This window comes from Rattus norvegicus, chromosome 16 (assembly GCF_036323735.1).
Source record: "Rattus norvegicus strain BN/NHsdMcwi chromosome 16, GRCr8, whole genome shotgun sequence".
NCBI lineage: Eukaryota > Metazoa > Chordata > Mammalia > Rodentia > Muridae > Rattus > Rattus norvegicus.
In genome coordinates this window covers 82,431,999-82,448,276 of record NC_086034.1, presented here as the reverse complement: position 1 = coordinate 82,448,276, position 16,278 = coordinate 82,431,999, and the positions used below count along the sequence as shown (strand labels likewise).

General features: G+C 46.2%; 1 protein-coding gene across 2 annotated transcripts; it reads left to right on the top strand.

The window, feature by feature from the left end:
* Window positions 1–1,132: 1,132 nt before the first annotated feature.
* Window positions 1,133–12,105, top strand: Champ1 (chromosome alignment maintaining phosphoprotein 1). Of its 2 annotated transcripts, none has more exons than NM_001419089.1 (2): window positions 1,133–1,240; window positions 8,221–12,105. In NM_001419089.1, the coding sequence occupies exon 2, from the start codon at window positions 8,262–8,264 to the stop codon at window positions 10,665–10,667; it is 2,406 nt and encodes an 801-aa protein (NP_001406018.1). In that variant the 5' UTR covers window positions 1,133–1,240; window positions 8,221–8,261; the 3' UTR covers window positions 10,668–12,105. The 2 variants fall into 2 exon arrangements, with proteins under 2 accessions (NP_001406018.1, NP_001100799.1); NM_001107329.2 differs by having other exon boundaries at window positions 8,218–12,105.
* The last annotated feature ends 4,173 nt before the right edge of the window (window positions 12,106–16,278 follow it).

The window sequence follows — 16,278 nt, the reverse complement described above, 5'->3', positions numbered from 1 at the left end:
GATTCCACACATGCACACACTGAACTCTCAGAAGCTAATAGAATGAATTAGCAAAGTAGCTTGGTATAGGGTTGCACACAAAATCAGTTGTGTTTTTATATCATAACAATTAACAACAATGTACCACCAGGTAGGCTTTGTTCCTTTTCACCTCATAGGTCTTACTTCCTCAAATCTCACTTCCTTGGTTTCTGGTAGACGCTGCTTTGCCCCACCACACAGGCTTTCAGGGCGAATCTCACTCCCCTGACTTGCCAGAAAGGTCCTTCTTCTTCTCTACTCCATGGGCTTCCAAACTCTATGTCTGGCTTCTCAAGCATCTCCCAGCCCCATGGTTGACAAGAGTTGACTCCAAACACGGAGAAACCCATGCAGAAGGTGGCAGTGAAGAGGACAAAGAAACTTGCTGACCCTTGGATAGTGGCTGTTGGTGCAAGCAGTCATGGAGTCTCAAAAGTGGGTTAGGGATGCTTATGGTGGCTTGTGCCTTTGAGCCCAGCACCTGAGAGGCAGAGACAGGTGAACCTCGGGGCTGCATAGGGAGAGACTCTGTCTTAAAAAAACAAACAAAAGTCACTAACTTTATGTGTCAGACAGCATGGGCTGCTTAAATAAGGTGGCCCTGAGTTCATTTCTATCACCATTCAAAACCAAAACTCAAGGAACCAAACCACCACCACCACCAAAGGCAAAAGCTTAAGAAATTACATAGGTATATAAAGTAAGGTAAAATAGGTCTTCCCAATCTTTCAAAGCAAACGGACTAATGCTAAAACTAAAGGTGAGTATATTTCAATTGTACTTGAAGCCGATTTCTAGAGTTTGAGTTTGAAGACAGGAAACCCGTTTACTGTCCTCTAAGAGCTTTGTTATTGCCTAGTACAGACAGTGTCCCAATGAACGCGTCTTTACTGAGAAGGGATCAAATCAAAAGACAAAAACAAACGCACACACACAAAATACAACAGCAACAAAAATCCAAACTATCGAAAAAGAGGGAAGCAAAGAGACAGAAGCCCAGGACAGAGGTTCAGTCCTTGCTTCGCCAAGCCCAGCCTAGCTGGGAACCTTAGGGCCGGGGGAGGGGGCGACCCGGAGGCACGCGACGGCACTTCCGGTGCGGGCGTGCGTTACTTCCCGGCTAGTCCTGCGTCCAGCCGCCATTCCCGAGGCCGTGCGGCCAGCCCAGCGTTTCCTGTGGGCGTATCCTCCTCTTCACTCCAGGACACCTTGCCGGAGGGTGAGGAGCCGGCGGGCGCCTTGGTTCGGGCTGCAGGGTTGGGTGGGCGGGCGCCGTGGTGCTGGCGGGGGCTTTAGTGCCTTTGGCGTGGCCTGGAGGCCGGAGCGCACCGTGGCTTCTTCCTGTTCTCCGCCTCCAAGGCCGGTCTTTTTTTTTTTTTTTTTTTTTTTTTAATCTTGGTTCTGTCCGTGTAGCGTAGCGTCGCTCAGGATGGGAGGGGGCAATATCGGTCAGGAATTTGCTTTAGGGCTACTGACCTGAGGTCCTAAAGACCTGTGACCTGTGACAGAAGGTCTCCCGACGTGGACCATATATGGGGTTAGCCTTGTCCAGGGAGCCTTTCGGATGGCTGCAGACTAGTAGGGTGTTTTCCAAGAAAGGGCCAGCGCTTTGGCACTTTGCTGTGGAGTGTAAACTCGTGCCAATCTAGTGTTCTCTCACATTTAAACTAAAGATCGCTCGGTGCCCAGAAGTTTTACCCCCAGGTAAACGGGTCATGCTTGTCAAGAACACAAGGAACTCTGAGCAGTAAAATTACTCTGAGAACCCTAACGGCACTCAGGTGACTCTGCCTCTCATGTAAACTGTGGGCTTCCTAAATTAGGCTGGGATTGATGGTGAGCCCTTGCTTAGCAAGAGTGAGGCTTTGGGTTCCGTCCCAGCACTTGGAAACAAGAAAGTGTCACTTGTTACAAATTACCTCACTAACGCGAATTGTCAATAGAATTGGAAAACGTGTAGAAACGTGCCAGTTATTTGTGCTTTGTGTTGTTGTTTTTAAAACACAAAACTAGTCAAGATGTATATCATTTTTTTAAAAAAAAGGCTATTCATAAAGAACAATTGTACTAGTATGTACAATAGACTAATAGATCCAACGTCCTAGGTTGCTTTCTGTTGCTGTGATCAACCACCTTTGGGGAGAAAAGGGTTAATTTCATCTTACAGGTTGTAGTCCGTTGTTGAGGGCAGGAACTCGAGCTGAAAACACAGTTATAGCTGCGTACTGTTGATTTAGTTCCCTTTCTTAATCAGCATAGGCCTACAAGCCTAGGGACAGTACTTGCTATAGCGGGCTGAATATCCTACAGCAATTATAAATCAAAGTAAATGCCCCACAGATGCCTATAAACCAGTCTGGTGGAGACAGTTTTTCAGTTGAGGCTCCAGTATCCCAGGTGTGTCAGATTGGCAACCAGTGTAGCTTACATATCCACTGAGCTCACAGGCATTCTATGTTGAATTTTTAATATGAAACATGTATATCAAAGTGAAGGAGGCTATCACGGCCAGGTATGGTGATTGGACGCCTTTCATCGAAGAGCTCAACTCTGGGGACAGGGGAAGGTGGGTCTCTGGGAGTTGGAGGTCAGCCTAATCTACATGGTGAGCTCCAAGACATCTAGGGCTGCATAGAGACACGAAACTGTCGGTAACTAGGAAGAGAGTGAGTGGACTAATGTGCGGATGCATTGGAAAGTATGGGTCACCAGCTGACAGCACCAGTGACCAGTGCAGACTTTTAGTCTTTACAGTTAGTGTCAGAAGTGCCGGAATCCAGACGGGAGTCTATGCACATTGTCAAGCAAAGATTCAGAGTCAAGACCTTGAAGAGTTTAGTTTCTCTCAGGGCATGGAGTTGGGTTGATGGGGAGGACCTGGGAAGAATAGGGGCGTGGGACGAGATCAGAATGCACTGTGTTGAGATCAGAATGCACTGTATTGAGATCAGAATGCACTGTGTTGAGATCAGGATGCACTGTATTGAGATCAGAATGTACTGTATTGAAAACATTGTTTTTAAAGGATAGCCTTTTCTTCCCTCTCTTTTTTTAAAGATTTATTTATTTTATGTATAGGAGTACACTGTAGCTGTCTTCAGACACACCAGAAGAGGGCATCAGGTCCCATTACAGATGGCTGTGAGCCACCATGTGGTTGCTGGGAATTGAACTCTTGAAAAGAAGCCAGTGCTCTTAACCGTTGAGCCATCCCTCCAGCCCTCATTTTTTTTTTTTTTAAATCAAAAAGAAAAACCTCAAAAATACAACACTTAAAAAGAAATTACTCTCTGAGCATTTTTCTCCATTGTAAAACGAAGAGATTGGGCTCTTAGTCCTTTTGGTCTTGTGTTGATTGCTAACTTTTCAGTGTGCTGCCACTGACAAACACTTTGTTCCAATTCATGATAAAGCATTTTATAAAATGTGCTGGGGCTGGAGAGCTGGCTCAGCTGCTAAGAGGCCTTTTTGTTCTTGCAGAGAACCCAGCTTTGATTCTCACCATCTACATGGTAGCTCATAATAGTCTGTAGCCTCAGTTCAAGGAATCCAGTGCCCTCTTTTGACCTCCATGAGCACCAGACACACAGATATAAATGTGATCAAAACACTCATAAATAAATCTAAAAAAGAAAGACGTCTGTACTATCCATAAGTTTTCCTTTGTGACATGTTTATATTCATAAGTGATAATTTTTAATACTGCTTGTCAACATGTGTTTTACATGTTTTCCCAGCGTACTAGGATACCCTGCCTCTTCTATTCTTTCCATTGCTAATTGACCTTACCCATGCTAGGCAAGTGTACATCCATTAAGCTACAACTCTTTGGAGACTCTGTCTACTGGGTGGTGGTGGTATATGCACTGGGACAGAGACAGGCAGATCTCTGAGTTCAAGGCCAGCCTGGTGTACAGAGCGAGTTCCAGGATATCTAGGGCTACACAGAGAAACCCTATCTTGACAGAATGAGGTGGGACGATCTACCTTCCAGCTTGTTTGTCTTTCATTTAGTCACTGTCATCTCGGTAGCAGCCCACACTCCTAACAGAGCACCTTCTCTAGAGCTGGAGACTATAAGGATACCCTAGGTTTGTGCGGTTGGTATGGTTACAGACGCCTGATAGGGCTCCTCTGGCTGACTGGACTGACTTCCCCCTGCCATGCCTGCTTCTGTCCTTTGTCAGCATCTCCTTATTTGCCTGATGTCAAGCAGACCCTTCACTGTGAGGGCTGAGTTCCGGAGCTCGGTTGCATTTGCTGATGCTTTAATTTTGAGACAGGGCTTCTATTTCCCAGGCCGGGAGCATAGTATGGAGCTGAGGGTGGCCTTGAACTTCTGATCTTTTTTCAGACTCTTGATGTTTTGACATGAGCGCACGGGTCTCCTTTGCTTATAAAGTCTGAGCAATATGAGGACTGATCAAGTACTTTCTGAACACACACTGCCATGGACAGGAAAGGGTTGCAGGGGTGAACCTGGCTCTATGAGAACTGAGATGTCTGGGGTGACTAGGATGCTGGAAATATGCATCTGACTAGGTTTGAGGGAATTGGAAGGATTGTGCCTGTGCTTTAGGGTGACCCCTCTAAAGGATGAATGGGTTGCCTTTTGGGTAGGTAACAAAATGGACTGTACGAGAGGAAAAAACACCATGAGAACTAGAAGAAGGGAGATTCCCATGAGTTCGAGACCAGCCTGGTCTACATAGCCAGCTCCTGGACAGTCAGGGGTACACACCAATAGTACGAGTAATAATAACTTAAAATAGGACTTACAGAAATTAAAAATGTTATAAATTCTTGTGTTGACTGTTTTTGAAATTAAGGTGATCCTGTGATTTTAGATGCTGTAGTCTGCAGCTCACTGAGAGCACGGGAGGAATATGGTTGCACCATCTCCTCTGTCATAGAACGTGTTTCATGTGCTCAGCAGGGGCCAGTACTTTTGCTAAGTGGTAGAATATCACTTAATGGGAAATTAGATTTATTTTTAGAGACACAGTCTCACTGTGTTTCCTGGGCTAGCCTCAACACTCACTCTTAGGTTCAAGTGAGCCTCTTGCCCTTAGCTTCCTGAATAGCCATCCCTGCCAGCCTGCAGGCATATATCACTACCCTTGATGATGAGAGAAGATTCAGCAATATGCCTGAGTTTACTGTCATGGTTACAGCTTTATCAGTTACTGGTTCCTGTGCTGGGGAGGTAGCCTGCCAGAGCAGGTGTGGAAGTGGTGAGAAATGGGGAGAGAAGTCCTGAAAAACCAGCGTTCAGAATAAAGATAACGCTTAGTAAATGTAAATGCAACATTGTGTAGTAAGCAAAGAAAGGGGTTGAACAATCAAGAGGTGAACACAGCTGATTTGGGGTAAGAAGGCGGATTAAAGATGCAAATGTGGCTAAGGATGGGGCTTAGGGCTGGGCATCTGCCAGCAAGTGCTGGCCCTGTGTTCAGCTCACAGCACTCCAGAACCTCGTTGGTTACCCATTATGGAGTGGCTAGCCCTAAAAACATACATACAAGGACCACGAAAATGAGCTCAACAGATTGTATTTGTGTGGGGAAGGGGGAGAGAAAAGTAGTAATTCAAGAAAAGTCATGGGGCTGGAGAGATGGCTCAGTGGTTAAGAGCACTGACTGCTCTTCCAGAGGTCCTGAGTTCAAATCCCAGCAACCACACAGTGGCTCACAACCATCTGTAATGGGGCTGATGCCCTCTTCTGGTGTGTCTGAGGATAGCTACAGTGTACGCATATACATAAAATAATAAATAAATATTTAAAAAAAAGAAAAAAGAAAAGTCATGAATTTGGTGGTGGGGGGGGTTGGGGATTTAGCTCAGTGGTAGAGCGCTTGCCTAGCAATCGCAAGGCCCAGGGTTCGGTCCCCAGCTCCGAAAAATAGAAAAAAAAAAAAAGAAAAAAAATGAATTTGGTGGGGGGCCTGACACAGGACTATATAAATACATTACATATTTATGAAATTTTAAGGTAAGTTTTAAAGAATTTAAAAATTTAAAGTAAAATAAAATGAAAAACAGCACAACAAAGCATTCAACTGTTGGAAAGAAGGAAGTGAGCAGCATTAGAAGATGAATACTGAATGATTGGAAACCAGTGGTAAGAAAGCCTGACGGAGGCCATGTGCGGTGCTGTGTGTAGTCCTAGCATGTTGGGGGGCCCAGGCAGGGGAAGCAAGAGCTTGGGGAGCAGGCCAAGCTAGGCTACTCAATGAGACCCTGGCTCACAGAAGCCTGACTTAGAAACCCAGATTCTAAGCCTTACAGGTTTTTTTTGTTTTGTTTTGTTTTGTTTTTCTTCTTTTTTTTCGGAGCTGGGGACTGAACCCAGGGCCTTGTGCTTGCTAGGCAAGTGCTCTACCACTGAGCTAAATCCCCAACCCCTAAGCCTTACGTTTTAAATTTTGTGTATAAACCGATATCTGTTTTATAAAAACCATTTGTGGTTAGATACTGTAAAATTAATGAGGTAGATAATAATCTGGGAAATATTTTAGGTAAGGGCTGTTTTCTTTGTAATTATCTATAAAGTTTACAATTAAGAAAGATGGACATAGAAAATGAACCAGTTGGGCTGGAGTGATGGCTCAGTGGTTAAGAGCACTGACTGCTCTTCCAGAGATCCTGAGTTCAATTCCCAGCAACCACATGGTGGCTCACAACCATCTGTAATGAGATCTGATGCCCTCTTCTGGAGTGTCTGAAGACAGCTACAGTGCACTTATATATAATAAATACATCTTTAAAAAAAAAAATGAGCCATTACCTGATTTTTAAAAGACAAAAGGCTAGTAGGGAAATTGTTCAGTCTTTCTCACGAAAGAACAACACAGTAAAGCTGGGTGTGGTGCTGTATTCTTGTAATCCCAGTATTCATGAGGGAGGTTGAGGCTGGAGGTTACCCTGAGTTTTCAGGTCAACCTGGGCTACATTGTAAGTACCAGGCTAACCAGTGCTACCGGTCAAGACCTTGCCTTTCAAAGGAAAGAAAAAAAAAAAAAAAGAAAGAAAAGAAACAAACCCATAGAAAAATAAAAAGGAAATACCATTAAACAGCAGTCGTGAAATCCTGCCTGTGTAGCAAGGAGTTTTGAGTTTACTCAGTTTTGAGGAGTTGGAGAATTCTTTCTCACCTGTATTCTTGGTGTATTTTAAAATTTAAACAGCCTTGAACCAAGTAGTAATCTACTAGAAATGTTTTCTACAGAAATACTCTTTTTATACAAAAAGTAGAAGGGAGTTCTATGCTTACTCTATAGAAATGTCCTGTGGGTTCTTAGAGCACGTGGGCATAGGTTTAGTGTGAGCCATGCGTGTAAAATGCTCTCTGCCTATATATGGCTGGAGCAGTTCCTCAGTAACTCTGGTTACAGTGAAAACCTGGCTAGAAATTCTAGCGTCCATGCTGACTGTGCCCTGTTTGATGCCTGTGCTGGGATACTCTGAAGAGCTCTGTAGGACCTATCTCAGACTTTCTGACGGCTTCTCTATCTTTACTCTTAGGGTGGTTAAAATATTCCAAAAGTTGATAGAAGATAAGACCAGGAATATGTCATAACAGTCCTTCCATAGCTAGACTTATTAATTTTCTGGAAAGGATCTAAAGTTCCTTCCTAGATTTTTTTTTTTAAGATTTATTTATTATATATACAGCATTCTGCCTGCATGCATACCTGCAGGCCAGAAGAGGGCACCAGATCTCATTACAGATGGTTGTGAGCCACCATGTGGTTGCTGGGAATTGAACTCAGGACCTCTTAGCCTCTGAGCCATCTCTCCAGGTCGTGTTTTCTAGATTTAAGTCACCTAGGTATGTATCAGCTCTGTGTGTGGACAGCTTGTTGCTTGAGGATTTTAGGATCTAAGTGTAAAGCTACAAGTTAGGAGCTCATTCTTGAGAAACTGATGTCCTAACCCTGGGCTAGAGCAAGTCAGTCAGTGTCTCTGAAAGCACAGCCATGACTTCACACAGAGATGAGGAGGGTGTGCTCGAGTGAGAGTGTTAGGGTTAAACGAGATGACCTGTATAAAGCTCAGAGTGCTGTGGTTCAGTCAGAAGGTAGTCTCCTTTTTCTTTGACGTCTTGTAGACATTCTCAGTTAAGCACATGGGACTTAGACCTGTGCCAGCTCTTCGGCACAGAGGCCTGTGGAATAACTCCTTTCTCTGTTGCAGCAGTATCGAAGTCTTTCAAGCACAGTCCTGCGGTGTGACAGAAGATGGAGGTGTGTCAGGAGCTTCGGAAACCAGCGATAAGCTTGGAGTGTGGCCACTGCAGTTTCAGAGGCACTGATTACGAGAATGTGCAGATTCACATGGGCACCATCCACCCTGAGTTCTGTGATGATATGGATGCCGGGGGACTGGGCAAGCTGATCTTCTACCAGAAGAGTGCAAAGCTCTTCCACTGCCATAAGTGTTTCTTCACCAGCAAGATGTACTCCAATGTGTACCATCACATCACAGCCAAGCACGCAGCCTCCGACAAGTGGAGTGAGCCGCCAAAAGAGCAGCTGAGCAAAGAGACAGAGTCTGGGAAAAGCCCTTCCCTTCCCGAGCAACAGAACACAGCCTTTGACCCAGCAGAAGTGAGGCCCGCTCCAACCCTCCCCATAGAAACACAGAAAACTAGTCCGAGTTTGTCTCCAGAGTCCCAAGCGTCTGTTCCTCCGGTTCTGGAGCCTCAGAGCTCTGCTCCTGTTATTTCTCCCGAGCCACAAGCTCCTTGTCTTCCTGCTGAGGCCTCAAAAACTGCTCCTGTTTCTTCCCCTGAGTGTCTAGACCCACCCTGTGAGCTTCCTGAGCTGGAGAAGCCTGAGCCAGTCCCTTCTCCTGAGTCAGTGAAGTCTGCTCTTGTCAGCTGCAAACCCCAAAGACACTCTCCCTTTGCAGATACAGGGGCTCCCCCTTCAGCCTTGTCTCCAGAGTCACCAGTTCTGGCCACTTCCCCTGAACCTTGGGGGTCATCCCTCACTGCATCTCCAGAGTCTCGGAAGCCAGTGAGGACTGCCTCACCTGAGCCAAGAAAGCCATCCCCTTCAGAGTCTCCTGAACTTTGGAAGCCATTTCCTGCCGTCACTTCAGAGCCACGGAGACCAACCCCAGCAGTGTCACCAGGGTCCTGGAAGCCAGGACCACCTGGCTCTCCTAGACCTTGGAAGTCCAGCCCTTCAGCAGCATCAGGAGCGTGGAAGTCATCGAAGCCTGCCCCACCTATGTCTCCTGGACCCTGGAAGCCAATACCTTCTGTATCTCCTGGGCCTTGGAAACCTGCTCCATCGATGTCCACAGCATCCTGGAAATCTTCAGTCTCATCTGGTTCCTGGAAAACACCACCCACATCTCCGGAGTCTTGGAAGTCTGGTCCACCTGAACTCCGAAAGACAGCCCTTCCCTTGTCGCCTGAGCATTGGAAGGCAGTGCCCCCTGTGTCTCCTGAGCTTCGCAGACCAGGCCCGCCACTTTCCCCAGAGATCCGAAGTCCAGCAGGTTCTCCAGAGCTCAGGAAGCCTTCAGGATCACCAGACCTGTGGAAGCTTTCTCCTGAGCAGCGGAAAACTTCTCCTGCTTCACTCGATTTCCCTGAGCCCCAGAAAAGTTCTTGTGGTAGTTCTCCTGATCTCTGGAAGTCTTCCTTCATTATGGACTCTCAGAAGCCTAACATCTTCTCTGAGACGAGGAAACATGCTGCTTCTGGCTCGTCTGAGTCACCGAAGGTAGCCTCAGACATATGGAAGCCTGTCCTGTCTATCGATGCTGAGCCTAGGAAGTCCACACTGTTTCCTGAGCCCACCAAAGCAGTCCTTCCTGCTTCTCCCGAGCCACGGAAACGAGCACTTTTCCCAGAGTCCCGGAAGCATGTACTTTTACCTGAGCTCCCCAAATCCGCTGTGTTCTCAGAGGCCCAGAAGGCCACTGAGCTCAGTGAGGAAGCACAACTTGAAGCTGTGGGTGATGCAAAGTGTGAGAGTCTGGTCCAGGAGGGGCTTCTGGCCACACCCAAGAGACTGTTAGACGATGCCCTATTTCCTTCTACAAAGAAGCTCAAGAAGGACAGCCAGGAGAGCTCGGATGCTGAGCTCAGCAGCAGTGAATTCAGAGCAGATTTAGACCCCTTGGACATGAAGGGCCAGGAGTCCAGCAGTGATCAGGAACAGGTGGATGTGGAATCTATCGATTTTAGCAAAGAGAACAAAATGGAGATGGGTAGTGCAGAGCAGGCCAAAAATGTGCTTCAGTTCACGGAGGAGAAGGAAGCCTTCATCTCTGAAGAGGAGATTGCAAAGTACATGAAACGTGGAAAAGGGAAATATTTCTGCAAAATCTGTTGTTGTCGGGCTATGAAGAAAGGCGCTGTCCTGCACCACTTGGTTAATAAGCACAATGTCCACAGCCCATACAAGTGCACAATTTGTGGGAAAGCATTTCTTTTGGAGTCTCTCCTTAAAAATCATGTAGCAGCCCATGGGCAGAGCTTACTTAAATGTCCACGCTGTAATTTTGAATCCAATTTCCCAAGAGGCTTTAAGAAACATTTAACCCACTGTCAGAGCCGGCACAGTGAAGAGGCAAATAAGAAGCTGGTGGAAGCTCTTGAATCGCCATTGGAGGAGCCACAGATGTGATTTTCAAACACTGACCCCGCCCTCCAGTGTTGCTTGCCAAACTCTTAGGTGTTGAGTAGCCTAAACGGATCGGTAGTCGGAGTGTGTGTAGTGTGTGTCCTGTTTGTCTGAGTAGTGTTACAGAGAGTAAGTACTTGGTTATTTTTTCATATGATCTCTTGTTTATGTGACTGGCTATTTTATAAGTCAATACATTTCTGTTATAGATTACAGATGGATATAACTCATTTTCTTTAAGCTTATTTTAGTCATAATACAAGGAGTAGGGGAAAGTAGGCAAGCCATTTAGTAAACGAGCAAATTTAAACCCAATCAGAGGCTTTCTCCTCCACTGCGGGCGTGTGTGTGTGTGTGTGTGTGTGTGTGTGTGTGTGTGTGTCTGTCTGTCTGTCTGTCTGTCTGTGTGTCTGTCTGTGTGTGTGTGCATGTGTGACTGATTTCAGAGCATAGGAATTATTACATGAGGCTCAGTGCAGAGCCTCTCCCAGCATGTCTCGCATACTAACCGTTCCAGGGTTCTATCCCTAGTACTTAAAAAAAAAAACAAAAAAACAAAAACGGGATGTGTGAGAACTGAGCATGAAGAGTAAATTTGAGGAAAATGTTGTTAAATGTACTTTTGAACCATGTCTTATTTTTTCATGTAAAATAGTTTATAAATCTTTAATATTTTCTTGATGTTCATTAATGTTTGTTACAGAGCAGCGGTTCTCAACCTTGGGGTGGAAAGACGCTTTCACAGAAAGCACAGATATTTACATTATGATGATAGCAAATTATTTATAAAGCAGCAGTGAAAATAATGTTGTGGTTGGGGTCACCGCTGTATGAAGAACACATTGAAGGGTCACGGCATTAGGAAGGGTGAGAGTGCTGCTGAAGAGAGTTGGAACCTTATGGTTGCTGGTTTTCTGCTGGTAGGACAGCCTCGTGAGCTTTTAAAGCAGTTTTGGTATTTTCTGCAGGCTGAGAAGGCCACGTGATTAAGGACACCACTTCCCTCTAGTTCCTTCCAGTGAAGTCTTCCTTGTGGGGCTTGCCCTTCACTGCCCTGCCAGCTCCCATCAGCAGATGATCTTTAATTGCCAAATGTGCTAGTGTTTGTACCTCCTAGGCTGGGCCTTGTGGACTTTGTGTTGGGGCTCGAGACCCGAGTAGTGAGTGGGAGCTGAAAGTCTTCCGGATTCGCATGGGACGTTGACGAGCAGTGCGGTCTGGCAGCACTGCTCACCGACTCCGACTCGGCCACTGGGGAGCTGGGTTGGAGAGGGTTCACTTGGGCCCCGCCTGGGCAGCACAGTGACATCCTGCCTCAAAAAGCATTCCTGTCTGAAAACAGTTTGATTTTGTTTCACATGTTTTGCCATTGTAAATACCTTGTATCTCTAACATATTTTGTTAAATGTGTACCGACCAAATTAAAACGGCTTTCACGTTAGCATCTGCGTGTGCGCTTTCTTCAATAAGTGCATTACAACCAGACGGATGATGCCTGAGGAAGATGCTTTAAATGAGAAGGCTTATTTTGGCTCTAAGGTTTGTAGGTCTCAGTGGCTTGTAGGCATGTGGCAAGGAGGAAGGTGTGGCAGAGGATCACTGCTCCCCTCAAGGGATCCAGACAAAAGAGGAAGGGGGAAGGGCCATTTCCAAGATACGTCCCTCCCAGGCACACCACCAGTGACCAACCTTGCCCAGTGTACCACCACTTCCCGGTGGTATGTTCAGTTTTTTTTTTGTTTTGTTTTGTTTTTTTTGGTTCTTTTTTTTTGGAGCTGGGGACCGAACCCAGGGCCTTGCGCTTCCTAGGCAAGCGTTCTACCACTGAGCTAAATCCCCAACCCTGTGTGTTCAGTTTTTATTCTAGTGACTGAGACGTTGGTCAGAACAGAGCCTTCACAACCCACTCCTGAAAGTGCCCCAGGCACATCGGTGTGCTTCACCAGTACATGCACATCTGTCCTCTCAAGTCAGCAAGATTAATTATGGGACTTTTCAGTGGATTATAACCACATGTCATACACTTGACACTAGTACAAGACTAGTGCTCGTGTTGAGCAGTACATTCTAAGGCGTTTTCCTTAGTTCTGTAAGTCAGGATAAAGGTGGTTTGATTTCAGCCAGTTGCCAGTCTTACCTGCCTCATTTTAAATGTGGTGGTGGGGTGGGGGTGGTTACTACACTGCACAGCTAGGATTCAGACAGTAAGATTTACTGTCTGATTACTCTTCAGGTTCAAAGCCTTAAAACCCTTGTACTGGCTGGTTTCATGTGTCAACTAAACACAAGCTGGAGTTATCCCAGAGAAAGGAGCCTCCCTTGAGGAAATGCCTCCATGAGATCCGGCTGTAAGGCATTTTCTCAATAACTGATGAAGTGGGGAGGGCCCTTGTGGGTGGTGCCATCCCTGGTCTGGTGGTCCTGGGTTCTATAAGAGAGCAAGCTGAGCAAGCCAGGGGAAGCAAGCCAGTAAGTAACATCCCTCCATGGCCTCTGCATCAGCTCCTGCTTCCTGCCCTGCTTGAGTTCCAGTCCTGACTTCCTTTGGTGATGAACAGCAATGTGGAAGTGTAAGCTGAATAAACCCTTTCCTCCCCAGCTTGCTTCTTGGTCCTGATGTTTGTGCAGGAATAGAAACCCTGACTAATACTGTTTTAAAGTGTGAGGTTTAAGCCATTGTTCTTGCCTGGTCCACTGTGGTTTTAGACCATGGATGTATTAAGAACAACTAACTAATGTGATGGAATGACTTTGCTCCCTGTACAACAGCCACTTAACAATATGACTGGCTCAATGCGTTTTTATTTTCTTCCTCTGTAAGACTAGTTCTAATGAGTTTCAACGTCGTGTTTTCATGGACTACAACAGGGAGAAAACAGTGGTACCCACATCTGTGGGGGTGGAGTCTGTGACTACCTTGGATTCTAACAAATCCCTGAAAAGTCATCCCCTACTCCCGGAATGTCCTCTGCCCCAGGTCTGGCATTTAGACAAAGACCTCATCCCTCCTGGGCTTGAAGAAAGTTCCTGCCTGCTAAGAGTGGAGTCCTCTCTGTGTCTGGCAAGAGGAGCTTGTGACCCTTCCATTAACGTGTGACTTTGGTGCCAATTGTCAAAGTCAATCATCGCTGCTCACCAGCCTCACTCCAGCTCACAAACCCCCTTTCTCCCAGTCCCTGAAAGTCTTTGGCACCATTTTAAATGGCACCGTTCTAAATAACCAAAATGGAGGTCGTTTTGGCAGGAGCTCTGGGCTGCAGTTAGAGCTATGGGCAGAGGAAGATGAGGGCAGAGGAAGGAAACGCATTTTTAAACTGTCCCTCAGAAGCAGCTGAGTAGTGGACAAGGGCAGGATGTCTGGGACATGCGTGCTGCTGGAGTTGCTGCATCTGGAGTGTGCTGAGTGGCTCAACCACTTGTCAGCCCTGGAGACTGAAGTAAAGTTTAAGCAGAGTCACTTTCTTGAAAGTCCTTCTGGCTTTCCAAGGACTATCTTCTTGATAGAACCCCGCCCCCAATGTAGTAGAGAAAACATTAATACTAGAGAATACGGGTAATTATGAACAAAATTTTGGTAAAAATGTTTTTTAAAAATACACTATGGTCTTTATGATGAGGTCGAGTGGAAATGAGGAACGGGTAGTGAACTATATACAAAGGGACAACCTTTTTCTCTACTTCCTGAAGTATTTGCCACTCCCAGGTTTGGAGGCTGAAGGTCCCAAGGTTGGGTGGCTCCTGCCTGGCTTCTGTTGAGGGTCTTGTCTTAGTCCACGTTCTATTGCAAGGACACCATAACCAAGGCCACTCATACAGAAAGCATTTAATTGGGCACTTGCATACAGTTTCAGAGGGGTAGTCCATTGTCATCGTGGCAGGCAGGGGCTGCCATTGTCACCATGGCAGGCAGGGACTGGAGAAGTAGCTGAGAGCTACATTGTGATCCCTGGGCGGGCAGGGCTGCGTCCAGTATGTGTTTGAAACCTGGAAACCCACCCTCAGAGACACCCTTTCTCCAATAAGGCCACACCTTCTAATCTTTCTAATCCTTCTAAGGAATTCTCCTCTCTAGTGACTAAGCCTTCTGATATTGGAGCCTATGGGGACATTCTTATTCAAACCACCATGGGTCTCCAGCATCCTGACAGAAGTACTTGTTGGAGGGAAAGAAGAAATGGCTTTTTAAAAAAGGTTTTATTCTTTTACATTTATGAATATGTATGTGTACCTATATGAGTTATATGTGCCATGTGCATACGGGTGCCTGCAGGAGTCAGGGTGTCAGATCTCATGGAACCAGAATTTTAGGGGGCTCTGAGCTACAGAGGCTGGGACCCAAGGTGCTCTGCCAGAGCCGTGAGTAGCCTTAACTTCTGAGTGAACCCGTCTCTCAGGGAGGGAGGGAGCATTCAGCCCAGAGCCAGGCTTTAGGGCAGGGAGTCTGGTAACAATGTGATGGCCCAAATGGGGATAATATTTGAGGGCATCTTTGGATAGGGTGCTCCCAGAGTTTTCACGTGGCTTGCCAGCTGTGTGACAGGAAAGGAAAAAGAAAAAGTCCTGAAGATGTGGAACCTCGTTTTGGCTGTTGGCACATCTTCCTTTCCTTTCCGCTTGGGCAGTGCTAGTGGCTCATTTGGGCTAAAAAGGGAAAATGAGTGTTTTAAACCCGTGGCCCTCGGGTTTGTCTCCCTGGCAAACTCTCATTGGTTCCATACAGTGGATCTTACACTTGTCACCTCTAGCCGTTCCTGATGGAGTTCATCTTGAACTATTGGACAGGGAAACTTTGTGATGGCTTTTAGCTAGCTTGTGACCTCTTGAGAGCCTCTGTAGTTCTGTTAGGTTTTTCTTGGAGCATATAGTTTGACAACTAAGTTTGGATTCTTTTGGTGCCAGTTTGACAGGACATTATAGAGTCTTTAAGAAAAGCCATATTAGGGCTGGAGAGACGGCTGACTGGTTCAGTGGCTAAGAGCACTCAGTGTCCTCATAGAGGACCAGGGTTCACTTCCCAGCACCTACACGAAGGCTCACATCTATCTTAACTCCAGTGGTTCCACTGCCCACTTCTGGCTCCTTCCGGCAAGGCACACACACAGAACACTTACACACATGCAAGAAACACACAGAATAAAAATAAGTTTAAAAAGGGAAGGAAAAGCCGTGCTGTCTGGGGATCTCTGCTGTGGCTCGAGAGGGCACGAATTGGGTTTCAGAGTGCCCTAGAGTTATCCGTGTAAGAGAATTGAGGGCTCGGGTTTTTTAGAAAAGCACTTGAGTTCGCTTAGGTTTAATTACAGATAAACAGAAAACACAAGACCCCTGGTAATTCCTACTAGTCTGCCTGAAGCTCGTTGAAGGGACCTGTGCTAGAGCCATAAAAACTCTTCTCTGCACTTCGTCTGCGTGCCTGCCGTTCTGGGCTGATTCCTGGCTTTGCAACGTGAACTGCCGTGAGTACTCCACAGCTCAAGTATGAGGTGAGGGGTCAGGGTGCTGATGTCTGCAACCCTGTCTGCTGTTTTGAACTCATGTTTTCTTTCTGGTGAGTTTTTTTAGTTCTAAGTGCTTAAGTTAGTGTTTTGTTTTTAATTTCTTGAATATTTTAATT

Bases quoted from the DNA above. Each gene is read 5' to 3' on its own strand.
- Champ1 (NM_001419089.1), top strand. From the start codon at position 8,262: ATGGAGGTGTGTCAGGAGCTTCGGAAACCAGCGATAAGCTTGGAGTGT.